Here is a 27,548-nt window from a genome sequence, read left to right as displayed (position 1 = left end):
TTGCATCAGAATTTGCAACACAACACCTAAATGAAAAAATTAGAAAGCCAACATCACTCACTCTGGGTCAGGGCACCATGCCATTCGCTTTAAGTGCATTTACTTAATCCTCAAAAAAGTATTAAGAAGTGAGTCCTATTATTAACCTGACTCTACACACCAGAGGTCTAAGGCCTAAAGAAATGACCAATTTGTTTAAGATCATACGGCTGGTTATTGGCGGAGTCATGCAAGTCTGGAAACAGTCTAACTTCGGTTCTGGGCTACACGAGTGAACTGTCAGTCTACAACAACGCAGTAACATATTGAGTGCCCACAGCATCGAACACATACGGCAGCCGCAGTCCAGCCAGTACCTGTGCAGTGCCCAGAATACCAAGCACCCAACTGGTAACCCCACACGCGTGACGCTCACGCTCGCCGTCCGTCTGGCTTCTTCCTGGAAGACTGAAGTGGCCTAATCTCGGCCAAATGATCAGGACGACTCGATCTGGGCCAGACTCCTTCTGCCTGAACACCTGATCCGAGCGTCGTGCGGGCTGGGAGGAGCCGGCCTCCGGGAAAGATTGAGGATTGGCGGACAGGAAAACAGAGGGCGGAGTCTGGGGGGGAAGCGAGAAGCCGCAACAAACTGGTAAGCAGCTTCGCTTCCTGCCGCAACTGTTAGCGGCCTCAGGAGCACATCACCGCGCTCGGGTGCCGACTTCTGGGGGTTGAGCCGGTGAAACGGTGACTGGGGTGGAGGGCAGCCGGCGCGGCCGGGGCGGGAGGCGCAGGTAAGGGCGGGGGCCTGGAGCGCGGCTGGCTAGAGCTGAGCATGGGAGAGAGGCCGGTTTGGGGAACTCCTGGGCCAAAGCTGATGTGAAGGCGAGAACCGGGGTTCTTCAGCCAGGGTTTGGGGCCTGGCTGCGGCTGAGCAAGGAAAGACAGAGAACCTGCCTTTAGAATTAGCTGGTCCTTCCGATTCCCCGGCTGCCTCGTCTGGCGAGTGGGGACAGAAGTCGGGTGGGGCCCTTGAGATTTCCTTGGAAACCTTAGTTCCTTTGCCTCTCTCTCGACCCTTACGCCTGAACTTCGTTAGGAGGGGAAGAGTCCTGTTGCTTTTTCCCTCAGTGCAAGAGTTCTGAGTTTGTTAGAGGCGCATCGGTAGGTTGGAAAAGGAAGTTCATCATCTGCAGAAACGATACCAACCGTGGGGGTTCAAGTATGTGCTTGTCTTCGTAAATGCTTGCCTCTGCTATTTGAGACGATTCCATTTCAACTTCAGAGTCTCGAGGAGGAGGCTTATTTCCCAGTTAGTGTTTACCCTTTGCTTAGAAAGTTCCCAAGAAAAGGTTGAGAATGGAATGTGTTGAATACTTTTAGGACTTAGGGGTTTTCTGCCCAGTCAGAGGTTATTACTAAGACAATCAAGAAATTTAAGAAGTGCTAGAATTCTGTATAAAGCAAGTTATTCGTGTGTATCTGCTGTGTGTCTATGATATATTATCTAATATTGACGCAGTGCATCCTGTGTCGTAAAATGTGTCCAATGTTGGCAATAGAGGTAGTCGCTTGGTATAGTGTGCTTATTTATGATTTGAGTCTCTTTTTGGCACTCCATAACTCCCACTCTGTCAGTAGTCTTACAAGAAGTGGTCTTATTTCTTTCGTGTTTGTGACAAAGATTGTGTAGGTTAAATCTCTTCTGCGGAGCAAGACTAATTCCCTGTGTCCTCCCTTTTTCTGCTTTCTGAATCATGCTCTGGTTTTCCTTTAGTGTTTCTTTAGGCGTGCAGGTCAAAAATTGAACAAGAAATCTTTGTTGATAGAAGCTAACATTTCCAATATTCAGCTTTCCTAAATCATTAAATAAATTTTCAGTATGTACGTACGTATGTATGTATGTATGTATGTATTTTTGAGACGCTGTCTCTCGTTCTGTCCCCCAGGCTAGAGTGCAATGGCATGATCTCGGCCGACTGCAACCTCCGCTTACCGGGTTCAAGCGATTCTCCTGCTTCAGCCCCCCGAGTAGTTGGGATTACAGGCGCGTGCCACTACACCTGGCCAATTTTTGTTTTTTTAGTAGAGACGTGCTTTCCCCACGTTAGCTAAGCTGGTTTCGAATTCCTGACCTCAGGCGATCCACCCGTCTCAGCCTCCCAAAGTGCTGGGATTACAAGGTGTGAGCCACTGCGCCTGAGCTCTCCCTCCCTCTCCCAGGCTGGAGTGCATTGAGTCTTGGCTCACTGCAGTCTTTGTCTCCCAGGCTCAAGCGATTCCCCTGACTCGGCCTCCCAAAGTGCTGGGATTACAGGTGTGAGCCACCACGCCCGGCCTTTACTGATTGGCTTCTGATAGTTTGTAGTAGGTCAGCATGTATTAGTAGCCTTAATTAGAAAGGGTAAAGAATTGGTGATATATTAGAAGGCGTTGGATAGCTAGGTTAATAGGACCGATTACCTCTCAGTTAGGAAACAGTCCTAGTTTATATTTTAAAGAGTTGTTAAGCTGCTGAAGAGTGAGAGTTATAATTTTTTCAGGGCCCTCGTGTCATTATGTAATTATTAGGATTAACTATATGATTGGGTTTGTGTTTCAGAGACTACACTTGCTGAGTGTTTTCCTGGGAATTTTTATCTCCATATTTCCAAAGCCAAGTATAGTTTTTGTGTAGATAACCTTTAGAAGTAATTCTAAGACTCTTTTGGCAGAGTGCCATCTCTGCTTCTGACATTACTTGTGTCAAAGTAGAATATAGGCTATTTTCCAGGGGTTGTTGTTACGACCGTCACATTATCCTTTCTCTCCAGTGCTCTTTTTTTTTTTTTTTTCTTTTTTTTTTTTTTTTTTTTTTTGTAATAAAATACAGATGAGGTCTCCAATTCCTGGCCTCAAGTGATCTCCCATCTCAGCCTCCCAAAGTGCTGGGATTACAGGCATGAGACCACAGTGCCTGGCCTCTTTAAAACAACAATAACAACAACAAAAAACCACAAGCTTTTTTTTTAAGTGTATACTGGATCATCAGCTTACTTCTCAACACTTTTTGCCGAATTGTCATGACACTTCAGAAGGATTTTTGATTATTCTTCTCAATACTGTAGAAGATATTAGAAACCTTTCTTCCCCATCTTCTTCTTTTCCTTCCTTTTTCCTTCCCTTTCCTCTTCCTCTTTTTCTTTTCCCTCCCCCCCATAAACATTTATTGCCAAAATTCTGTTTAAATCAGTGGTTTTTCTGATTTAATTAATTTATTAATTAAATTATTGATCTCACAAAGTCTTGAGTAGTTAGAGAATGCAGATAGGCTAAAAGTAAAGTGTGAAGAGCTACAAAAGTAATTTTGATTTGAGGAATACTTTTGGGGTAAGACTTGGGGTATAGTGACAATTTTATCTGTATGACCCCCAAGAAAGTTGTTTTAGGTTCAGTGTACCTTAGTTGCCTCAAAGGTAAATGTAGTAATAAAGCCAGCTGTGTGTGCTTTCCGGGACTGTTAAGAATAAAATGAGATGGTAGATATGATTTTGAATGTGAAAAGCATTTTACCAAGAGTGTAATGTCCTCTTTGTAAAGTGAAGACTAGATTATAAACTATAGTATATATATTGTTTTTTCCAAGGGAGGAACCTTGTCTTTATTTTGAAACAATAGGTGGCCTTCTGGTGGCCAGAACATGCTTCTGCTTGTGGGGGCCATTGTCTGGGCCCTAAGGATCGGCAGAGCTCAGTATGCTTAGGATGTTTCAGGAAGGCCTCGTAGTTGATGCAGCCGTTGCAGACCTCATGTCCTGCCAGAACGGTCTCCATCTCCTCCTCAGCTATATTCTCTCCCAGGGTGGTAAGGACGTGTCTGAGCTCTGCTGTTTTAACTTTGCTGTTCTCCTCCTTGTCAAACACGTGAAGCCCCTCCAAGTAGTCCTCACATGTGCCCTGGTTCTGGTTCTTGGCTTCTGCTTGGAGCATGGAGGAAAGTCTTGAAGTCCACATGCTGGGACTTCAGCTCGTCACTCTTGGGTTCCCCAGGATCTTGAGCACCTTGGCATTGGTGGGGTTCTGGCCCAGGGCCCCCAATATGTCCCCAAACTGGCTGTACAGGATCTTGCCATCTGCCACTCTGCCAAACAGCTTAAAGGCCTCCTTGAGCTCCTCCAGCTGGTCCTTGTTAAACTTGATCACCACTTTGGAGAGATTAGGGGCTCCTGGGTTTTCTCAGGGGTTTGGGAGAATAGCTGGCTCAGCTTTGATCTTGGCTGGAGAGACCCCTGCTGCTGGCTTGGCAGCAGGTTTGGAGAGGGAGGGCCCTGCTGCTTCCTTCCCAGACAGAACATCCTTCTTGCAAAGCATGATGTCTGGTGGCCAAAGGACAGTGTGTGGATGGGGGCACCCATCTACTTTGGGGTCTGTGTCTGGGGCACTGTTTTAATAATTAGAGTTATCCATGGCTCTTCTCTTTGAAATATAAATAAATACGGCAGAAAATACTATTCTGTAACTTCCATCTGGTGATGTGGTTAGCTTTACTGCTTTGGTTGAAATACGATTTTTGGTTATTTAGAAAAAAAGCGCTTTAAGAAGATCTGCATTAATGTCTATATGAATTGAGGCTTAAAGGGAGGAAAAACCAGGTTCATTTGTCCAGGAGCAAATGCAGTGGGGAAACAACTTGTTGATTTGAATAGTCGTCATAGGTCATGAAGCATAGCTTCAGGTAAAAGTTTTGTAGAAATGTCGTTAGAGGATGATTTTCATGTCCTTGTCTTAGAAATGTAATTATTTTTATGTTATTTTTTAAAATATAAAAGTTGAGGCAGGCATGGTGACTCACACCTATAATCTCAGCACTTTGGGAGGCTGAGGCCGGTGGATCACTTGAGGTGGAGGAGTTCGAGACCAGCCTGGCCAAACCCCATCTCCACTGAAAATACAAAAAATTAGCCGAGCGTGGTGATGCATGCCTGTAGTCCCAGATACTTAGGAGGCTGAGGCAGGAGGATCATTTGAACCTGGGAGATGCAGGTTGCAGTGAGTCAGGATCACGCCACTGCACTCCAGCCTGGGTGACAGAGCGAGACACCATCTCAAAAAAAAAAAAATAGTTGAAATAAGTAAAACAAGACTGAAGAATTTCTATGTGTGCTGTATAACTAGCCTTCCCCCCATAACTTTAAAAAGCTGTTCTATATCCTTTCTTCCAAAACATCTTAAAATGAAAGCAATAGAAATAATGTGAAAATGCTTATTTTTCTTTCTGCCTGCTCACATTAGTGCTTTACCTCCAAATTTTTATTAAAATAAATATTTTCTATGATTCAAATAGTACTGTTTAAAATTAAGCTGGCTATCAGATCATAGTTTTAGGTGATTGAGACTCTTATGATTTAGACAGCAATGTGTTCAGTCCTTTGGAATATATGAAGCTAGATTTATTTACGGTTTGTTTTCATATATCTGAATTTTCACAGAATAGGATTTTCTAGATATTTGGATGCTGTTTGGAATCAACTTTCGAGCTTCCTGAGGAACTTACACATTTGCTTGTTTCTTGTGTTTTTCAGACTCATGAAATGGCCACAGATGATAAGACGTCCCCAACACTGGATTCTGCTAATGATTTGCCTCGATCTCCCACTAGTCCTTCTCATCTCACACACTTTAAACCTTTGACTCCTGATCAAGATGAGCCCCCTTTTAAATCAGCTTATAGTTCTTTTGTAAATCTCTTTCGTTTTAACAAAGGTAAGACTTATTACGGTTAAGAGGTTTGATTCTTTGAAATACTCCTTTGTTTCCAGTAGCTCACCATGATCATATAGTGATTAGTACTCTGTTCAGCTTTAATGTTGGGTCTGTAAGAAAGTGAAATATTAACAAGCTGATAGCTTTAATTGTAGGTCACCAGGGTTTACTGCTGAAGAGAATGCTAGAACTTTTACTGTAATATCATTAATAATTGGTAACTAAAGGTCTGAATTAAAAACTAAATGTTAAAAGAAGGTTTCTTTTAATAGAGAAATCAGTATTCTTTTTTTCTTAATATACTTCAACTTGTTTCATAGAATGGACTTTGTCCTTTTGGGGATTAGTAGCTAAAATATTTAAAGCAATGAAACTAAAAGGAGCAGTACATGGAAGGAAAGGTTTATATTTTTCAAAAATTGGAAGCTGTCAGTAGGCCTCTTGCTGACTTAAAATATTAGATTAAAGTGTACATGTCATGACATCAAATGAAAAGATACTTTTAAAATGAGCTATTTTTAAGTGATATGTCTTTTACCTGGAATAAGAATTTTAAAAACGTGGCCCATATATTTTGTCTTTTGTTTGTCTGTATTACTTGAAGTATGTTAGAAAGTAATTCTTGTTGTTGTAAAGAATTTGGGGAGGTTAATAGTTTTAATTAACTTGGTAGAATATTTTATTTTATTTTATTACTTTTTTTGAGACAGAGTTTCACTCTTGTTGCCCAGGATGGAGTGCAATGGCACAATCTTGGCTCACCACAACCTCTGGCTCCTGGGTTCCAGTGATTCACTTGCTTCAGCCTCCCAAGTAGCTAAGATTACAGGCATGTGTCACCATGCCTGGCTAATTTTGTATTTTTAGGAGAGACAGGGTTTCTCCATGTTGGTCAGGCTGTTCTCGAACTCCTGACCTCAGATGATCTGCCTGCCTTGGCCTCTCAAAGTGCTGGGATTACAGGCATGAACCACCGCGCCTGGCCAGTAGAACCTTTAATAATATTAACTGAATTTTATTTATGATCATATTTAAAGTGCTATAAAAACCCTTTAGTACATTTTGAAGACAATGATATTTTCAAAAATAAACTATTTTTTAGACCAGTTTTAGATTTACAGAAAAATTGGGAAGATAGATTTCCATATATTCCCATACCCAGTTTTCCTTATTATAAACATTTTATATTAGTCTGGTACATTTGTTATAATTAATGCACTATTATTTTTAGATTGTTAACTAAATTACGTACTTTATTTAGATTTCTTGAGCTTTTACCAGTTGTTCTTTTTGTGTTCCAGAATCCCATTTATGATGCCACATTACACTGAGTTATCATAAGACAATAACATTTTTATTTATTTAGCAAATGCTTATTGACTACCTCCTTTGTGCTGGGAACTGTTTTAATAGTGTAAGGGATCTATCCCATAAAGAGACCGAAAAAAAAAAAACTGCCTTTATATGAAGCTTGCATTTTGTTTCCTTCAATATGCTCAAGAAATTTCTAATGAAAGTAAAACAAATGGAAGATCGTATATACCATGGGTGTGATTATTGGCCTGTAATTTTGTCCCCTTCTTTGAATTTTCTTTTTTAAAAATCTAGGCTGGGCACACAGTGGCTTTTGCCTGTAATTTCAGCACTTTGGGAGGCCGAGGTGGGGTATCACTTGAGGCCAAGAGTTCAACACCAGTCTGGGCAACATAGGGAGAACCTGTTTATATTTAAAATTAAATTAATGAAAATGGAAAAAAAAAATGTTTAAATTATGCATGTAATACATTCATACATTGTTGCCTGAAAATGTCATCTACTTCCTTCTCATTGCTGAACTCTCAGTCTTCGTTTTTCAAGTAATGCCAAGTGTTCCCTTGCTACAGAAAGAGCAGAAGGAGTCCAGGGAGAACAGCAGCCTTTGAGTGGAAGTTGGACCAGCCCTCAGCTCCCTTCAAGGACACAATCTGTTAGGTCACCCACACCTTATAAAAAACAGCTTAATGAGGAACTCCAGCGGCGCTCTTCAGCATTAGGTAAACAGTTTTCTTATTTTATTCCCTTCTATATACTAGATTTTTCCACAGTCATTGTGTTTCCTAGTTTGTTTATAGCAGGACTTAACTTTCCTACTATTTGGAATAGTCAGGTACTGTTCAGAGTAAATAAAACTGTTACCTAGGAAGTGAAAGAATTTGTTGACACCTGGAAAAATTCTTAAATGAGTCTTTAAAATTTAACTTAGGCAAGGCACATATCTCTTGACTATTTTTTGATTAATTACTTGCTTGGGTTTCAGCAGAGAACAGTTTGCAACATCCCCAGGAGAACACAGGTTAGTTTCTACTTTGTGAATGAATTCTGTATCTGTTCTTGGTATGCTAGTGAAATGTGATATGCATGCCTCTGGCTGCAGAACTCTGTCATCTCCATTAGTGGGCTGCCACTTGCTCTTGGCCTTCTGTCCTTGTTGGGGTGCAAACCGTCAGTGTGGCTGAATAAGCTGAGCTCCCCTCATCTGTCCGTTTTCCATTCTGATCTACTACACAGTCATTTCCTTCATTTTCATGCTCTTCCGATGAGTATGGGCTGGGGATTGGGGTCAGAATTGAGAGATTAGATAAAGAGAGGTGGTTTATGTTTTATTTCTGTCAGATTTTTAAACTTGGTGGAGTGGTTTGTCCAAGTCAAGGTGACAGAAGAAAGGAAGTGGAAAGTGGCATGATAGAGGGGAAGGGATGCAGCACTGGGGACTAGATGTCCCTGAACCCCAGATCCCGTCTGGTCTGGTTGATCTTCCCCCAGGTAATGGTGGTTGGCAGAAGGTACTTTATTGTGTGTTGAGACTCAGTCAGCCAGAACAAAGAGAAGCCAAGCAAAAGAAGAGTTTCTAGCCAAGGACTGGCACAGAGCTGGCTGTATCACCTGCACAGGTTTTCTAGGGCAATGAGCCTCAGCCTGGGTTACATCAGCCGTTTGGAGGGAAGAATCAGAAGATGGGGAGTGGGAGAGAAAGGAGTTCTCCTTTTATTCCAGATAATCTCTATTTTAACCTTTAACCTCAGTAAACTCTCCTTAGCTCTTGTGCCTGACCCACAGCAACAGTATTTTTTGTTGAGGGAACTCTCTTGACTAAATCCCACGCTGAATTGAGTGTAGGGTTTTTTTTTTTTTCTTTTTTTTTTAAATTTCTAAAATCAAGTTGGACTAGAATGTAATCTTTTAGAAGTTACAAATTGGAAAGCCATGCCATTGGTGTTGTGATCCAACTTGAGCTTTAATATCTCCAGGTTGAGCCTTTAATGTTTACTTTCCTTATTGTCTTTTTCAGTTGTCTTGATTATTTGATTCTACCTCGAAGACATTTGAGCTTCAGAAGCCTGGTGGTGTTTGGCCAATCAAGTTATTTTTCCTACTAAAAAGGCTTGTAATTCTACAGTTTACTAGCTTTCAGAACTTAGGAAAGTTATTTAATTTTCTAATGTTCATTTTGCAAGAGAAGTAGCCAAGGCTATTTGCCTAAGGGCATAGAGCTAGACCAGATTTTCTCTTTGGGTTTCTTTCATCTTCAGCCAACATCTATGTTTCTCTTGTTTCAAGAAGGGTCTCGTTCATCCTTTTTCAGTGGACGATGCTGTTAATACTTTCTTATATTGCAAAGGACTTCACACACTATTGTTGCCTGCTGCACGGGAGCACAGCTGTCATGTTTCCAGTAGCTTCACCCATCTCCTTTTTCAACTTGTAGATCATGGAGAGTTGCTTTTCTTTTTTTAGATGCGAGAAAAGTTTAGTTATTCTAATACTTACAGTAGCAACACATCTGAGGTATGTGCTGAAACTAAGATACGACTTTATAGAAGATGAAAGTTTCCAGAGTTTTCTAAAATAGGTACAGTTTTGATAGTTACTTCAGTGATTACATTATCTTGGGAAATTCTTAGTAAACTTTAGATCTCAACCTCTCATTTCTTTGTAATTGTTTTTTTCCCTACCCAGCCAAAACGACACCTATAACAAATATAGTAAATGGTGAGTTTGAGGAAGATTCAGAATGAGGTGTTTTCCAGCTTACTTTGCCTTAGGTTATAGGTTGACAGATTTAAGTTAATAGGATGTTCTCCTTTTTGTCAAAACATCTTTGCTTCATCCTTAGATTTGTAACTCCCAGAGATAGGCAGAAACTTTGGTTGTAATTTTGGTCTAAGTTAAGGAAATAATAGGTGACAACTTTGGTGGGCATAACCTATTTTGGCCACCGGTCTGGAATTTGGGCTTATTAGTGGTAGATTTGGCTTCAGTATTGCTATGTCAGGTATAAATGATCCTTTCCAATTTGGAGCTGCAGGGTTGGGGAAGTGACAGGGAGGGATAGGATTGGAATTTTAGCAATTTTTCTGGCAGTTTTAATCTGCTTGGACCATTGGTCAAGTTTTATCATGGCAAATTAGCATTCTGGATGTTGTGAGGTTTGTCAGAATCTTTGAAGGCTGGGCTATTAAACTTTTTTCTGATCACCTTCTGCATGAGACTTTGGATATATGGTCTGCAGACAGAACTGAACTGTTTGATCCTATTGCTTATCTGTTTGACTTTAGGGACCAAGCTAAGTTAACTCTCCTGATTGCTTTTTCTTCTGCTAAATTTCTAGCAGGCATTTATTATAGGTTGGACCAAAGGGCTTAATAAGTCATTAATGAATTTTGCACCATTTAAGTGATGTTCCCATTCCAGGCCTGAAAACCATCAGTGGTCTCAGACAACGCTTGTCTTATGCAGCCTTTACTCGCTTGTAAAACAGCATTTTACATGATAAATACTTTCAGTAGCCTCTTACCCTTATAAAGACTCGCTTTAACTCTCAATTCATATAACTGGATGAGAGAACATAATTACATGCTAAAAATAAGAGAGAGTTTCCATCACATATATACCTTGTTGTTTATAGATACTAGGGACTATTAACGAGGTTGCTTTTTTTTAATCCAACTCAGACACAAGAAGGAAAGCAGAACCTACCTTTGGAGGTCATGACCCTCGTACAGCTGTTCAGCTTCGAAGCCTCAGCACAGTATTAAAACGCCTCAAGGAAATCATGGAGGGGAAAAGCCAGGTACTGTCTAGAGGCTTTGGAAGATTACTTATGAAGCGCTTATGGGGATCATGCCATACCTACTGAAGATGGCATAAAGCCACTTTAAAGAAAGTTTAAGTAGCGCTTCCTCCAGGTGTGAGCATCCTATTTTTATACATAAGTTCTTAATTTTATTGTAGTCTAATTTATCAGTTTTCTTCCCTTTATGCTTAGTGCTTTTTGTGTTCTGTTTAAGAAGTGTTTATCTAGTTCAGGGCAGTAGATATTCTCCTATGGTTTCTTCAAGAAGCTTTATTATTTCTATCAAGTATAGGGGTCAGGCTTTGATTTTTCTTCATGGATGTCCAGTTGGATATAGTACCATCGTTTTGAAAAGATCATCTTTCACCGATTACATTATAAATTTCATCATAAGTCCATATGTGTGTGAGGATATGTCAGGGCTCTCTTTTCTGTTCCATACCTTTATTTTTTTCTATTCTTGTACCAGTACCCTGTCTAAAGTTATTGTAGCATTAGAATAAGTTTTGATGGCTGGTAATATAACTCCTTCAATTTTGTTCTTCAAGATTCTCTTGGTTATTTTGACCTTTTGTATTCCCATATGAATTTTTGAATTAGCTTGTTATTTTCTGCAAAAGAAACCTTTGAGGATTTCATTTGCCATTGCATATTAATAATCAGTATTTTCAAGAAGCCTTCACACATTTTTATTGTTATAGGATAGTGACCTGAAACAATACTGGATGCCAGATAGCCAATGTAAAGAGTGCTATGACTGTAGTGAGAAATTTACAACCTTTAGGCGCAGACACCATTGCCGACTATGTGGGCAGATTTTCTGCAGTCGTTGCTGTAACCAAGAAATCCCTGGAAAATTTATGGGCTATACAGGTAAATGCATTTTATTGCCAGTTTACAATTTTTAAAGGTCATAACTATAAAACACTTATAATACAGGATAGTATTAAGCCAATTTTCATTTTGGGCTTTATGTGTAAGACATGGGGACACAAAGGTGAGGGAGACACAGCTTTGCTTTTAAGAAGTTTACTATTGAATAATACAGTAGATGGGACTGATGATAAATAATTAGAGTAAAAATGTAGATGCTAGCAAAAAACTATAGGAACATTAAAATTTATTAGACAAGATGGTTAGAGTAGATTACTAATTTGAATCACTGTAAGAGTTTTCATTTTACAAAGTACAGATCTTCCTTGACTTACATGATACTGTGCTTTGGTGGTGAATTGTGTCTTACTCAGATTCTTCCATAAGGAACATAGTCAAATTTCATCAATACAGAAATTAAGTTGTTTGTTGAAACAGAAAAAAGTGAACAATGGTGTGTTGATTTATACATTGACTTGGGAGTGGAAGGTAGGCAGAAATTACCTGAAAAAGAACACCCTTAACATCTCTCTCATGTTATTTTTGTTATTGTGAAGATCTTTCTGTCTACTCATATTTTCTACTCAAACTACTAAAGAGTTCAGAATCCCATTATCTGTCACCCAGAATCCCATTAGCTTTTACAGTGGCTTTTTTGTTTGAAAATTATTTGTGTGTTTTTTTTTTTTTTTTTTTGTTTGGTAATATTTCAACTTTGATTTTAGATTCTTATTTTTTACATGGGTATATTTAGTGATGCTGAGATTTTGTGTATGATTGATCCTATCACTCAAGTAGTGAGCTTGGTATCTAATAGTTTTTCAAACCTTGCTCCTCTCCTTCCCTTCTGGCTCTAGTAGTCCCCTTGTCTATTGTTACCATCTTTTTTTTTTTTTTTTTTTTTTTTTTTTTTTGAGACGGAGTTTCGCTCTTGTTACCCAGGCTGGAGTGCAATGGCGCGATCTCGGCTCACCGCAACCTCCGCCTCCCGGGTTCAGGCAATTCTCCTGCCCCAGCCTCCTAAGTCGCTGGGATTACAGGCACGCGCCACCATGCCCAGCTAATTTTTTGTATTTTTAGTAGAGACGGGGTTTCACCATGTTGACCAGGATGGTCTCGATCTCTTGACCTCGTGATCCACCCGCCTCGGCCTCCCAAAGTGCTGGGATTACAGGCTTGAGCCACCGCGCCCGGCTATTGTTACCATCTTTATGTACTCAGTGTTTGGTTCCCAATTATAAGCAAGAACATGCAGTGTTTGGTTTTCTTTTCCTGTATTAATTTACTCAGGATAAGGGCGTCCAGCAGCATCCATGTTGCTGCAAAGGTCATAATTTTGTTCTTTTTTATGGCTGCATAGTATTCCATGGCGTGTATATATACCACATTTTTTAAATCCATTCCACCATTGGTGGCACCTAGGTTGATTCTGTGTCTTTGCTTTTATAAAAAGTGGTACCATGAACATATGAGTGCATGTGTCTTTTTGGTAGAATGATTTATTTTCCTTTGGGTATACACCAAGTAGTGGGATTCCTGAATCAAATGTAGTAGTTTCGTTTTAAGCTCTTTGAGAAATCTTCAACTGCCTTTCACAGTGATGAATTAACTTACATTCCTATCAGCACTGTATAAGCATTCTCTTTACTCTGCAGTTTTGCCAACATTCCTTTTTTGGCTTTTTAGTAGTAGCCATTCTGATTGGTGTGAGATGGTATCTTATTGTGGTTTTGATTTGCTAATGATTAGTGATGTGGAGCATTTTTTCATGTTTTTTGGCCACTTGTAGATCTTTTTTTGAGAAGTGTCTATTCATGTCTTTTGCTTAGTTTTTAATGGGGTTGTTTTCTGCTTGTTGAATTACGTTCCTTATATATTCTAGATATTAGATCTTTGTCAGATGCGTAGCATGCAAATATTTTCTCCTGTGGCTTGTTTAGTCTGTTGATAGTTTCTCTTGCTATGCAGAAGCACTTTAGTTTAATTAGGTCCCATTTGTCAATTTTTGTTTTTGTTGCAGTTGCTTTTGAGGACTTAGTCATAAATTGTTTCTCAAGGCTGATGCCCAGAATTGTGCTTCATAGATTTTCTTCTAGGACTTTCATAGTTTGAGGTCTTACATTTAAACCTTTAATCCATCTTGAATTAATTTTTGTATATGGTGAAATGTAGGGGCCAGTTTCATTCTTCTGCATATGGCTAACCAGCTATCCCAGCGCCATTTATTGAATAGGGAGTCCTTTCCTTGTTGTTTATTTTTGTTGACTTTGTTGAAGATCAAACGGCTGTAAAGTGTGTGGTTTTATTTCTGGGTACTTTGTTTTGTTCCATTGGCTTATGTGCCTGTTTTTGTACCGGTACCATGCTGTTTTTGTTACCATAGCCTGTTCCTATGAAACTACTAAAGTTGTTTTTCACAGAATTAGAAAAAACTATTCTAAAATTCATATACAACCAAAAAAGAGGCTGAATAGCCAAAACAATCTTAAGCAAAAAGAACAAGGCAGGAGGCATCACATTTCCTAACTTCAAATTGTGCTCTAAGCCTATAGTAACCAAGATTACAGCTTTTAAAAGGCTTTTTACCTTTAGTTTCTCCCTGCCTGTAATTCATATTTCATATCCTAGTCAGTATTCTTTGTAAAATGCTAATTTGATCATGTCAGGATATTTCCTTGCATAATACTCTTTCAGAGCTCCCATTACCCTCAGGATAAAACCCGTCTGTGGTTGGTATGTTAGTTTCCTAGGGTTGCCATAACAAAGTACCGTAGGCTGAGTGGCTTAGAACAACAGAAATGCATGTCTCAGAGTTCTGGAGGCAGAAGTACCATAATACAGGTCAGGGAACAAATGTAGGGATTTTGCTAGTTTTCTATTCTAACTCTATATTCTAGAACTGGGGAAATAACCATCGAGTGAGCCTGGTGACTCACTAAACTCACAGTGAGACGGACCTGAGCTAAAGCTCCACTGATATCTGACATCTATAAGCCCCTACTCTGACTGACAGACCAGAGTGATATTTTGGAATGACTGTCAGTTGAGAGTGAGTATCTAATAACCCCTGAAAAATTTGATCATTCATTTCCTTCTCCTCAATGTCTGATCGCCTTAGTAAAAGCATAGATCTCTTTGGGATGGCTGGTAGAAAGATTAACAGAATATATTTCTGGCAGTGTAGTGGGGTTCTTCCTCAGAATGACCAGTCCCCTCTTTATTCAAGGAGTTTTGGGTCATCTGTAAATGGCTCAAGTCTGGGAATTGATTGAGGGGTCATATGACTATTCTTATGATTCAAGATAGACTTATAGCTACTTGATGTAGAGTTGTTTCCCTTATATAAATCAAGTAAGAATTTTGTTGACTGCCCATCTACTTCACTTGTGGAGACATTATGATCAACTAGCCAATGCCGTAGGTCTCTGAGTCAGGCTATTCTGATTACTGCTTTGATTCTGTTGTCTATTACAGTAACCATGCCCACCTTGTCTTTGGTGATTAAAGTGCTACCGGTTGGCCCCTGCCACTCTGGGATCCAGTGATCCCTGTTGCATTTAGGTTTCCTGACCCAGTAGCGGTAATTCCTGCTGTAATTTCTGATCTACAAAGAGCAACGACAAAGCTTTTTAAGCATGCTGGGCCTCCCCTCACAAATTTATTTCTCGTAGTCGTTGTTGAAAGGCGTATCCTCTTTGGGTGAGTCAGCAAGTCTTACATGGTAAAACTACTTTTAAAGTTTCAATCTCCCCTAGCCTTTGGATGCCTTCCTCTATAGTATACTAGGGCATTCCTGACATTTCAACCCCATTTAGTGTAAGCCACCTTTTGGTGTGTGTTTCAGCCAGTCATCTAAACATACGGTTGGAGACCCTTTTAACCCCTTGAGCTGCAACGATAAATGTAGAATCTGCTTAGTGGGCCCACATCAGTAAATTCAACTTGATCCAACTTTATGTTCTTTGCACTGTTATCCCATACCTTCATTATCCACTCCCACATGTATTTCCTGGGTTTCTATCTGTATAAATTGGAAAAATCATGTAGTTCTTCTGGAGGTAGTGCACCTTCTCATGGGTCACACCTTGTAGCTCACCTTTCAGGGCCTGCTGTGATTTGAGTTTCTTTTTAGGTCTGGCAGCAAAGAGGAGGAGTAGGAGTAGATCTGAGTAAAATTAGCAGGGTCTTGCAAGGCAGCTAACTCAGGGGAGGTTATTACAGAATATCTGGTCAAAGCAAGGTTAATCTTCTCAAATGAGGTGGAAAGCCTTTTTCTACTGGCAAAGAAGATTCAGAATTTTGGTGTTTAATATCCCCAGCTTCATCAGGATCTTCCTGTATCTTTCTACTCCTTCCCAGTCAGTGCCCTCACTTGAATAGCAGACAAACTTCAGGTTGGTGATTCAGTTTGTTTTAATTCAGCCACTTGCAGGATGAGAATGTCATTTTGATTTTTAGCAGTGTTAGCACTGAAGCTGCAAGAGGTAAGGCTTTCTTTCAAGGAAGACATAGAAACTTTCAGATAATTTATACAGTTCTTGAGCCGGGAATTTGAATCCCTAAGGGAATCCATTTCATTTTTCACTTTTGTCTTAATGCAATTAAGAGGAACCAGCCCATGTCATTGTATTTGTTAGCTTGGCAAAACTGCTCTAAGGTATTAAATACATGGTCACCCAGAACTTTGCCTTTTATAAGTGTTAACATTTGATGGAGTATCTATAGGTGATATTTTACATGTCTTTGTTGCCACATTACACAGTGGACTGTCAATGTTCTCTTTACTACTGGAAACAGAGGCATTAGTGCCTTTAAATCTCATCAGCATAGAGAACCAATTCCAGAAATCTAAGAACCAATTCAGAAAAGTTGTCCTTAAGATTCTGTTGCTCTAAAACCATTCTTGGTACAAAAATATGTATCAGGGTTTTCCAGAGAAACAGAACCAGTGGGGGACACACACACACACACACACACACACACACACACACACACACACACACACACACACACACACTTATATAGAGAAGTTTGTGTTTAACAGTTGGTCAAGTGATTTTGAGGGCTGGCAAGTCTGAAATTCTCAGGGCAGACCAGTAGGCTGGAAACTCCTACAGGATTTCTATCTCGCAGTGTTGAGACAGAATTTCTTTTTCTTCTGAAAACTGTAGTCTTTGTTCTTAAGGCCTTCAACTGATTAGATGAGACCCACTTACATTCTAGAGGACAATCTGCTTTACTTAAAGTCAGCTGATTGTAAATATTAATCATATCCAAAAAAATACCTTCGCAACATCTCAGCTCGACCAAACAACTAATCTAGCCAAGTTGACACATGAGATTAATCATCACAAATGGTATAATATAGCAGTCCCTAACCTTTTTGGCACCAGGGACCAGCTTTGTGGAAGACAGTTTTTCCATGGACTGGTGTAGGGGACAGGGGATAATTTTGGGATGAAACAATTCCACCTTAGATCATCAGTCATTAGATTCTCTTAAGGAACATGCAACTGGGATCCCTCACACGTGCTGTTCACAGTAGGGTTCACACTCCTATAAGAATCTAATGCCACTGCTGATCTGACAGGAGGTAGAGCTCAGGAGGTAATGCTTGCTTGTGTATGGCTTTTGCGCTGCTTGCTTGCCACTCACCTCCTGCTGTGCGGCTGGGTTCCTAACAGGCTATGGATGGGGAGCGGTACATGGCCCTGGGGTTGGGAACCCCTGGGATAATGTATGCTAGGCACAATTAGACATTGTGACCTTAAATAAATGTAAATACCTAGAAAAATGTCTAGCACATGGAAAGGGATCGATGAACAGTAAACTATTGTTATTGATGGTAATAGTAATAGTAACTGCATCTGTCATAAAGCTTTTTGATTATATGTGTGTTGCCTCCAGTGGACTATGAGTTTTTTGATGCAGGGCTGTATCTCATCAGTCTTTGTATTCCCATCACACCATATAGGCATGTGCTTAATAGGCTCTTAATGATGAAAGTTGTTCATGGAATGAAAACTTTTCTGATCAGGTTTGGCTCTATTTATTGATTTGACAGTTCTAGTTCTAATAGCTGACTGGGTAGGGGAGATTTCCTTTATAGTGTAAGAAACAAATGAAGCCTTTGTTGTTGTAAATCAAAAGTCTTTCTGTAGGGAGTAATTTCACTTCTTTTTTCTTTTTTTTTGGAGACGGAGTCTCACTCTGTCCCTCAGGCTGGAGTGCAGTGGCATGATTTTGACTCACTGCAACTTCCACCTCCTGGGTTCAAGCGATTCTCCTGCATCAGCCTCAGTAGCTGGGATTACAAGTGTGCACCACCACACTCAGCTAAATTTTGTATTTTTAGTAGAGACGGGGTTTTGCCATGTTGGTCAGGCTGGTCTTGAACTTCTGACCTCAAGTGATCTGCCTGCCTCGGCCTCCCAAAGTTCTGAGATTACAGGTGTGAGTCACCGTGCTCAGCTGTAATTTCACTTCTGAGCTGCATTTCTACTTTGGTCAGCTGAGAGTAGTATGTCCTAGCACTTTGATTTATCCTGGATTGTAGTTTACTTTTTTGGGGTAGAGGGTAGGGGATACTGATTAAAGTGGTTATATTTTTCTTTAGAGTTTTAATAGGTTTCATTTGTTAAATTGGGTTGGAAATTAGTAATACAACAAATGAAATTTTGATTTTTACATGTATGATTTTTTTTTTGTTTGTTTGTTTTGAGACGGAGTCTCACTCTGTCACCCAGGTTGGAGTGTGGTGGTGCAATCACAGCTTACTGCAGCCTCAACCTCCTGGGCTCAAGCAATCCTCCCACCTCAGCCTCCTAAGTAGCTTGGACTACAGGTGCATGCCACCATGCCTGGCTAGTTTTTGTATTTTTTGTAGATGTGAGATCTTGTCATGTTGCCCAGGCTGTTCTCAAACTCCCGTGCTCAAGCAATCTGCCTGCCTTGGCCTCCCAAAGTGTTGGGATTACAGGTGTGCACCAGCATGCCTGGCCTGTATTCGTACTTTAATAAAACTGAGTAGTATATAATAGTAGCTTTAAAATGAAAAAGTAAAAGGCCATTTTGATAGTGATTATGGTAAAAACACAATACAGTTAACTTTTAGAAGTCTTATTTTGTATCACTTCAGTGTTCTAATATTAGTGAGAAAATTTTAGGTAGAATTATTAAACAACATGTTATTGGTAAAGTTTAATTATTTTATCTCCTTTTTTAATACCTAAAATGTTATAGAATCACTCAAGACATTGTTATAGAAAAATAGGGTAGAAATGCAAGCTTATATTTGGGCAGGACCGCACTTTCAAAAAAATATTTATTTAGAAGTATTAACCTTGTTTATCTTCCCAAGAATATTCTATCTTTTTTTTTTTTTTTTTTTTTGAGACGGAGTTTCGCTCTTGTTGCCCAGGCTGGAGTGCAGTGGTGTGATTTCAACTCACTGCAACCTCTGCCTCGCGGGTTCAAGCGATTCTCCCACTGCAGCCTCCCGAGTAGCTGAGATTACAGTCGCCTGCTACCGCATCTGGCTATTTTAGTAGAGATGGGCTTTCACTGTGTTGGCCAGGCTGGTCTGGGACTCATGTCCTCAGGTGATTTATCCACCTTGGTCTCCCAGTGTGCTGGGATTACAGGCCTGAGCCACCATGCCCGGCTCTAACTTTTCTTATAAAAATTCTTTTATAGTTTTTACTCCCATGTAGTATACTGTATGTAAGCCCATTTTCTGTTAGTTTGCTTTTGAAATTCTGTGGAGTGTACTCTTCAGGGCTTCACAATAAAGACCTTGATAGTATTTTCCTCCTTAATTTGCCTGTGGAAAATATGTTGTTTCCATTTGTGTTGGTTTATTTATTCTATTAAAAATGTTTTTCCTTGAAACTCATGTATCTGTTAGATTTCTTTTTAAAAATTTTATTTTATATATGTTTATATTTTTATGGAGATAGGGTCTCGGTATGTTGGCCAGGTTGTTCCTGAACCCTTGTCCTCAAGCAGTCCTTCTGCTTTGGCCTCCCAAAGTGCCAGGATTACAGGTGTGAGCCACTGTGTCTGGCCTAAATCCCTTATTTCACTTTTACGACCTGGACAAAAATACTCTTTTAAGCAAAGTTTTCTAGTATCATTGGGATATACATTCAATTAAATTAATTAATTAATTAATTAATTAATTTTTTTTTCTGAGACAGGGTCTCGCTATGTTGCCCAGGCTGGAGTGCAGTGGCTATTCACGGGCGCAATCCCACTACGATCAGCATGGGAGTTTTGACCTGTTCCGTTTCTGACCTGGGCCGGTTCACCCATCCTTAGGCAACCTGGTGGTCCCCCGCTCCCAGGAGGTCACCATATTGATGACAAACTTAGTGTGGACACCCGATCGGCATAACACACTACAGCCCAGAGCTCCTGGGCTCAAGTGATCCTCCCACCTCAGCCTCCCAAGTAGCTGGGGCTACAGCACACACACTGCACCTGGCTAATTATTTATTTTGAGATGGAGTTTCGTTCTTGTTACCCAGGCTAGAGTGCAGTGGCACAGTCTTGGCTCACTGTAACCTCCGCTTCATGGGTTCAAGTGATTCTCCTGCCTCAGCCTCCCAAGTAGCTGGGATTACAGGTATGCGCCACCACACCTGGCTAATTTTTGTAGTTTTAGTAGAGATGGGGTTTCACCATGTTGGCCAGGTTAGTGTTGAACTCCTGACCTTAGATGATCTGCCCGCCTTTGCCTCCCAAAGTGCTGGGATTACAGGTGTGAGCCACCATGTCGAGCCTGGGATATATATTTTAAACTCGTTATAAATGTTTGTGATGTTTAAACTCATAAATGTTTGGACGCCTGGATGAATTTATGGCTCTTTTTTTCTTTTATTTTAACTTTTTAATTTTAGTGCCAGAATTCAAAGTGGCTCTTAATTGTGTATAATAGAGCTAACAAAATTATTTCACTTTTGAAAAAAAATTTTTTGAGAGTCTGTACTTGAAGACATTTCCCTGTTATTAGGTGAACTGTTGACCAAGGGAGTTAAACAGTTATGCCAAGCAATATATCATGCTATCTTTTCCTTCATTTTCCTTCTTTATTTTTTTCTCCTAGGAGACCTCCGAGCTTGCACATATTGTAGAAAAATAGCCTTAAGTTATGCTCATTCCACAGACAGTAATTCTATTGGGGAAGACTTGAATGCCCTTTCAGATTCTACTTGCTCTGTGTCTGTACTTGATCCAAGTGAACCCCGAACACCTGTTGGGAGTAGGAAAGCCAGCCGTAACATATTTTTAGAGGATGATTTGGCCTGGCAAAGGTATTGTCCCTCAAATATAATTTTATTTAAAATCCTCTGACCTTTGAGTGCTTTCAGTTAACACTTACCTTCTTTGAATTATTTCCTGTCAATTCACTATGTTCTCCTTTTTCCTTGGTTTGCCTCCAGAATGTTTGCAGATGTTTATGGATAGTGATGATATTGACTAATTAGATTGTAAGCTCCATGAAAGGAGACTTTACACCTTTCTTGTCACTGTCCTACCTCAGGCACCAAGAACAGTGCATGGCATATATATAATCTTGATAATATTTGTTGAATAGGCAACAGGAGTCATTAACATTATTAATTTCTAATGTAGCCTTCCGTGAGAAGAAGAATGCTCATACAATTTGTATTCATATTTCCAAATGAGATAAGATTTTTTTTTCCTTCTGAAGGAACACATCATGTTTTTCTGTAAGTATACTGCACTGCCTAGTAGTAGAGGGTGCTAACTCTTGGAAGTTACCTGGAATTGTTTGACTTAGAATCTTAGTTTTATCAGTTTCTGATTTTTAAAAATTATGAGTTACTATTTTTGAGATGGCCTTGCTCTGTCACTCAGGCTGGAGTGAAGTCACTGCAGCCTGGAAACCCTAGACTTGAACACTCTTTCTGACTCAGCTTCCTGAGTAGCTAGAACTGCAGGTGCATGCCACTGTGCTTGGCTAATTTTTTTTTTTTTTAAGATTTTTTTTTTAGAGACAGGGTGTTGCCATGTTGACCAGGCTGGTCTTGAACTCCTGATCTCAAGTAATCCTCTCACCTCAGCCTCCCAAAGTGCTGAGATTATAGGCATGAGCCAGTGCACCTGGCCTCTGAGTATTTTCTTTAGGTGAATTATTTTGTTAAACATAATACTAAATCTGGCCATTTCAAAGAGCTTATAGTTTTGACTAACATCTCTCTGATAGGTTAGTTTCTCAGTTACCCCTTAAAGAGATTGATAAATTAGTATGTAATGAACTTAAGCAAAGTAAAAAATGAATTAATTACAGCTGCGTTCAATATGTATGAATCTCAGGGAGAAAGTGGAATAGAAAAGAAAATCATCTAATCATGTAACCAGCAAAATTTAATTTATATAAAATTTAAAAATACACAAAACTAGTACACTGTCTAGGGACACAAATGTGGTAAAACTTAAAGAAAAGAAAGACAGTGATGTGAAATTTATAGCAGTGGTTTCACTGAGGGCAGAGAAAGGAAGGGATTAGGACTCGGTAGGGGAATTTCCCAGTCAGTGGTAGTGTTCTTTTCTTAAATTAGTTTTTATTTATTTATTTTGAGATGGAGTCTCTCTGTCGCCCAGGCTGGAGTGCAGTATCGATCTTAGCTCACTGCATCCTCCGCCTCCAGGGTTCAAGCGATTCTTGTGCCTCAGCCTCCTGAGTAGCTGGGATTATAATTGTGTGCTACCATGCCTGGCTAAGTTTTGTATTTTCAGTAGAGATGGGTTTTGCCATGTTGGCCAGGCTGGTCTTGAATTCCTGGCCTCCAGTGATTTGCCAGCCTCACAAAGTGCTGGCACTTTGTGTTGGCATGAGCCACCATGCCCAGCCTTTTCTTACATTGCTTGTTGGGTACTTTGGTGTTTATGGCATTGTGATTCTTTATACTTTACATATATTTTATAAATTTTAAAAATTGATTCTGTATTATAAACATTGATTCTACAAATTAGAGATTTTTTTAAGTTTTTGCTTCCTTTTGTTAGTAATGCTTTTTAGTTGTGACTGGCCCTGTTGTAATTGGCAGACGTGATTTAACAAAACAAATCAGGTAGGAAAGCTTCCTGAGAGATGTACAATAGATGTCAAAGGTAGAATAATAGTTAAGTTTTAGGTTCTGTGCTAATTGCTTAATGTTCATTCTCTTTTAGTCAGCATATCTCTGTGGTAGGCACTGTTTTCTCCTTTTGGCAGATGTGGATGCTGAGGTTTAGAGAGATTAAGTAATGAACTCAAGGTCACACAGCTAGTAAGAGGTAGAGCCTGCACTTGGACTTAGGTTTGTCTGACTCTATGATGCTATTCTAGTGGGTTATGGGGACTGAGAATAAAATATTTGAACTCAGATTTCCCTTCAAAATCACTTATCATCTTGTGTTTATAATGTGAGAAGTTTCATAAGTCAACCATCCAACTAATTTTATTTATATTCCATGTACTTAGAAACATTTAAAAATTGTCATTTGGTATTCTTAAGAAAAAAGCCATGCACTGCAAAAACTGTTATTCATACCATTTACACCCTAATTAAAGGAAGAACCAAAATGACCCATAATCTCATTATTGCAGGGAAAAAGCTTTAATCTGCTTTTAATGCTAAAGCACCTCACTGAAGTTTCCTCTTACTGTCCTGAATTATTTCAGTATTTTCCTATTTTCTTTATAGTTTGATTCATCCAGATTCCTCAAATACTCCTCTTTCAACAAGACTTGTATCTGTGCAAGAGGATGCTGGGAAATCTCCTGCTCGAAATAGGTAAACTGACAAATGAAAACAGTATTCTCTGATGTTTATTTCTTTTCATGCTAATAAGAACAAATGGATTAAAAGGGTGGGATTGATTGTCATATACTTTCTTAGCTCTAAAAGCTGAATTAAACTAGTGTTTTCTTTTTGGTATTCAGCTCTTGTTTCCATTCTCTCAGTGACTCTTGGCAATATTCTCCACTGACTTTTGAATTTGGAACCTACACCATCCTTTCTCTTCTAGTTAAATAAGATATGAAGGATGTGAGGGAATGAGCCATGTGGACATTTTGTGGAGGAGGACATTTTCTGGGAGAAAATACACCTGGCAAGGAATAACAAGGAATCCTATGGTAATGGAGTAGAGCAGTCTTAGAGTTAATCCTTAGGACCCTGTCATTTACTCTGAGTGAGATGGGAAGCTGTTGGAGAGTTTTACATTTTTTATTGTTAATTTTTAATTGCTTTGAAAAAATGTCAAATTTGCAGAAAAGTTGCAAGGACAGAAAAATGTATCTTCATCTATTCTTCATTAAGATTTGCTAATTTATATTTTTCCCTTTTGCTTTCTAGTTTTTTCTTTTTAAAATATTTATTTTATTATTTTTTAATAAATTATAGAGATGGGGTTTCACTTTGTTGTTCAGGATAGTCTTCAACTTCCGACCTCAAGCGATTCTCCCACCTCGTACTCCCAAAGTGCAGGGATTGTAGGCATGAGCCACCGCACCTGGCCGTCGTTTTTTATGTTGTGTATACATATATGCATATTTTCTGAACCATTTCAGAGTAAGTTGCAGGCATCATTATCCTTTATATTTTCTTAGTTAATAAAGTTTATTTTTTATAGCAGTTTTAAGGTTCATAGAAAAAATTAGCAGAAAGTACAGAGTTCCCTTATAGCCCCTGTCTCCATGACCGTCAGTGTCCTCCACCAGAGTGGCATATTTATTGTAATAAGCGAACCTACTTTGACACATCATTATCATCCAAAAGTCCATAGTTAACATTAGAGTTCACTGTTGGTGTTGAATATTCTATGGGCTTGGGCAAATGTATAATAACATGCATGCATCATTGTTGTATTCCACAGAATAGGTTCTCTGCCCAAAAAGTCTACTGGGCTTCCTCCTATTTATCCCTTCCTCTCCCCAACCCATACAATCTTTAATCTTTTTACTGTCTTTATAGTTTTACTTTTCCCAGAATGGCTTATAGTTGAAATTATACAGTGTGTAGACTTTTCAGATTGGCTTCTTTCACCTACTAATAAGCATTTAAGTTTTCTCCATGTCTTTTCATAGCTTGATAGCTCTTTTCTTTTTAGTGAGGAATAATATCTCGTTGCCTAGATTTGTCATAGTTTATGTATCTACTCGCCTACCAAAGGACATCTCCATTGCTTTAAGTTTTATCAGTTATGAGCAAGGCTGTTATGACATCTGAGTATAGGTTTTTTTGTGGATATAATTTTCAGTTTATATAGATAAATACCAAGGAGCATGATTGCTGAGTCCTGTGGTAAGATTATGTTTAATTTTGTAAGACACTGCTAGACTTTCTTCCAAAGTGGTTTTACTATTTTGCATTCCTACAGCAATGCATTAGAGTTCCTGTTGTTTTACGTCCTCGTCACATTTGGTGTTGTCAGTTTTGGATTTTGGCAGTTTTAATGAGTGTGTTGTATTATCTCATGTGATTTGATTTTTCTGTATTAATCTTGTATCCTGCCAACTTATTATAATCACTTATTAATTTCAGGAGTTTGTTAGTTCTTTTGGATTTTCTGTATAAACAATCTTATCATGTGTGAACAAAGTTTTGTTTCTTCCTTCCCAGTCAGTGTACCTTTTATTGTCTTTTCCTGGCTTATTTCATTAGCTAAGACTTCTAGTCCAGTGTTGGAAAGGAGAGTGAGAGGGTACATCCTTTCCTCGTTCCTGATCTTAGTGGGAAAGCTTTGAGTTTTCTCACCATTAAATATGCTATTAGCTGTATGTTCTTTGTAGATATTCTTTACCAAGTTGGGAAATTTCCTCTATTTCTAGTTTACTGAGAGTTTTTATAATGAAGGAGTCTTGGATTTTGTCAAATGCTTTTTCTATATCAATGATATGATTATGTAATTATTCTTCTGTAACTGATTGATGTGATGAGTTATATTAATTGATTTTTGAATGTTGAGCCAGCCTTGCATACCTGTGATAAATCCTACTTGGTCGTGGTGTATACAGTTTTTTATACATTGTTGGATTGGATTTGTTACTGTTTTGTTGAGGACAATAGGCTGTGGTTTCCTTTTCTTGTCATATCTTTGTCTGGTTCTGGTATGAGGGAAATGCTGGCCTCATTGACTGAATTAGAAAGTATTCCCTCGGATTCTATTTTCAGGAAAATTTTGTAGAGAATTTACATATTTCTTTCTTAAATGTTTGGTAGAATTCAGTGAATGAATTTGGGCCTGGTGCTTTCTATTTTGGAAGGTTACTAATTACTGATTCAATGTCTTTAAGAGAAATAGGACTATTTTGATTTTCATTTCTGTTATTAGTACTTTGGGTTTTCCCTTTTTTTTCTTAGCCTAGCTGGAGACTTACTGATTTTATTGATCTTTTCAAAGAACTGGCTTTGTTGATTCTCTCTATTGATTCCCGTTCTCAGTTTCATTGACTTCTGCTCTAATCTTTATTATTATTTTTCCTGTGTTCACTTTGGATTTAATATGCTTTTTAACCTCTTTGTTCCCTAAGGTGGAAACTTAGATGCTTGATTTTAGATCTTTTTCTTTTTTTTTTTTTTATTTTTGAGATGGGGTTTCACTATGTTGGCCAGGCTGGTCTTGAACTCCTGACCTCGTGATCCACCTGCCTCAGCCTTCCAAAGTGCTGGGATTACAGGTGTGAGCCACCTCGCCTGGCTTTAGATCTTTTTCTTAAATGTATGCACTTGGTGCTATGAATTTCCTGCTAAGCAATGCTTTCATTGCATTCCACAAATTTAGATAGGTTGTATTTTTAATTTTCATTTAGTTAAAAATATTTAAACATTTTTCTTGATATTCTTCTTTGACTCATTTTTATTTTTTATAAGTGTGGTGTTTCCTCTCCAAGGATTTTGGGATTTTGTAGCTGTCTTTCTGTTGATTATTTCTAGTTTGATTCAGTTTTTGTTGTTGAAGGCAGATATTGTATGTTTTCTACTCTTTTAAATTTGTTATGCTGTGTTTTATGGCCCAGAATGTGGTCTGTTTTGGTGAATGTTCCATGTGACTTGAGAAGAATGAGTATTCTGTTGTTGGATCAAGCGGTCTATAAGATGTTCGATATATCCACCTGATTGATGGTGTTGCTGAGTTCAGCTCTGTTGTTACTGATTTTCTCTCTGCTGGAGATGTGTCCGTTTCTGATAGAGGGGTTAAAGTCTCCAGCCGTACTAATGGATTCATCTGTTTCGCCTGTAGTTCTGTCAGTTTTTGCCTCATATATTTTGGTACTCTATTGTTAGAAGCATACATATTAAGGATTGTTATATCTTTTGGAATATTGATTTCTTTATCATTATGTAATGTCCCTCTTTATCTTTGATAACTTTCCTTGCCCTGAAGTCTGTCTGAAAATTAATATAGTTATTTCTGCTCTTTTTTTTTTTTTTAAATAACTGTTAACGTGGTGTATCTTTTTCCATCTACTTACTTTTTTTTCACGTATCCTCTTTGGATTTCATTTAAAATTTTAAAAATTAATTTTTAAAATTTACACATAATTGTACATATTTATGGGATAAATAGTGACATTTTGACCATTCACTTATTTTTTAATATGTATATGTCTTTGTATTTAAATTGGATTTCTTGTATAATGTATTTTTGGATCTTGTTTTTTGATCCATTCTATCTCTGTCTTTTAGTTGGTGTATTTAGACTATTGACATTTAAGGTGATTACTGATGTAGTTAGTTTCATATCTGCCATATTTATTACTGTTTTCTACTTGTTGGCCTTGTTCTTTCCTTCCTGTTTTTGTCTTCCACACCTTTTCCACCTTT

At 38.8% G+C, this 27,548-nt stretch overlaps 1 protein-coding gene and 1 pseudogene across 23 annotated transcripts in view; one reads left to right on the top strand and one right to left on the bottom strand.

Annotated features, from left to right (window-relative positions):
- The window catches only part of PIKFYVE (phosphoinositide kinase, FYVE-type zinc finger containing), a 98,199-nt gene that overhangs the window by 8,521 nt on the left and 62,130 nt on the right, over nucleotides 1-27,548 (top strand). For 5 of the 23 annotated variants that reach the window (XM_032278418.1, XM_032278420.1, XM_032278423.1 and 2 more), the window contains exons 2-8: nucleotides 5,543-5,723; nucleotides 7,607-7,756; nucleotides 8,020-8,055; nucleotides 10,715-10,833; nucleotides 11,538-11,709; nucleotides 20,816-21,023; nucleotides 23,424-23,513. In XM_032278418.1, coding sequence (XP_032134309.1) covers nucleotides 5,552-5,723; nucleotides 7,607-7,756; nucleotides 8,020-8,055; nucleotides 10,715-10,833; nucleotides 11,538-11,709; nucleotides 20,816-21,023; nucleotides 23,424-23,513 — 947 coding nt within the window. In that variant the 5' untranslated portion in view covers nucleotides 5,543-5,551. Of the gene's footprint in view, nucleotides 1-23; nucleotides 777-5,542; nucleotides 5,724-7,606; nucleotides 7,757-8,019; nucleotides 8,056-10,714; nucleotides 10,834-11,537; nucleotides 11,710-20,815; nucleotides 21,024-23,423; nucleotides 23,514-23,737; nucleotides 23,858-27,548 lie in introns of those variants that run through there. The other 18 variants (XM_032278422.1, XM_032278417.1, XM_032278430.1 and 15 more) reach the window with 16 other exon arrangements.
- LOC116552026 lies at nucleotides 285-4,331 on the bottom strand (annotated as a pseudogene).

The sequence above is a fragment of the Sapajus apella genome, unplaced genomic scaffold (genome assembly GCF_009761245.1).
Source record: "Sapajus apella isolate SASKATOON/1434 unplaced genomic scaffold, GSC_monkey_1.0 scaffold10, whole genome shotgun sequence".
NCBI classification, from domain to species: Eukaryota; Metazoa; Chordata; class Mammalia; order Primates; family Cebidae; genus Sapajus; species Sapajus apella.
The sequence above is the reverse complement of the archived record's forward strand: the minus strand, read 5'-3'. Positions and strand labels throughout refer to the sequence as shown.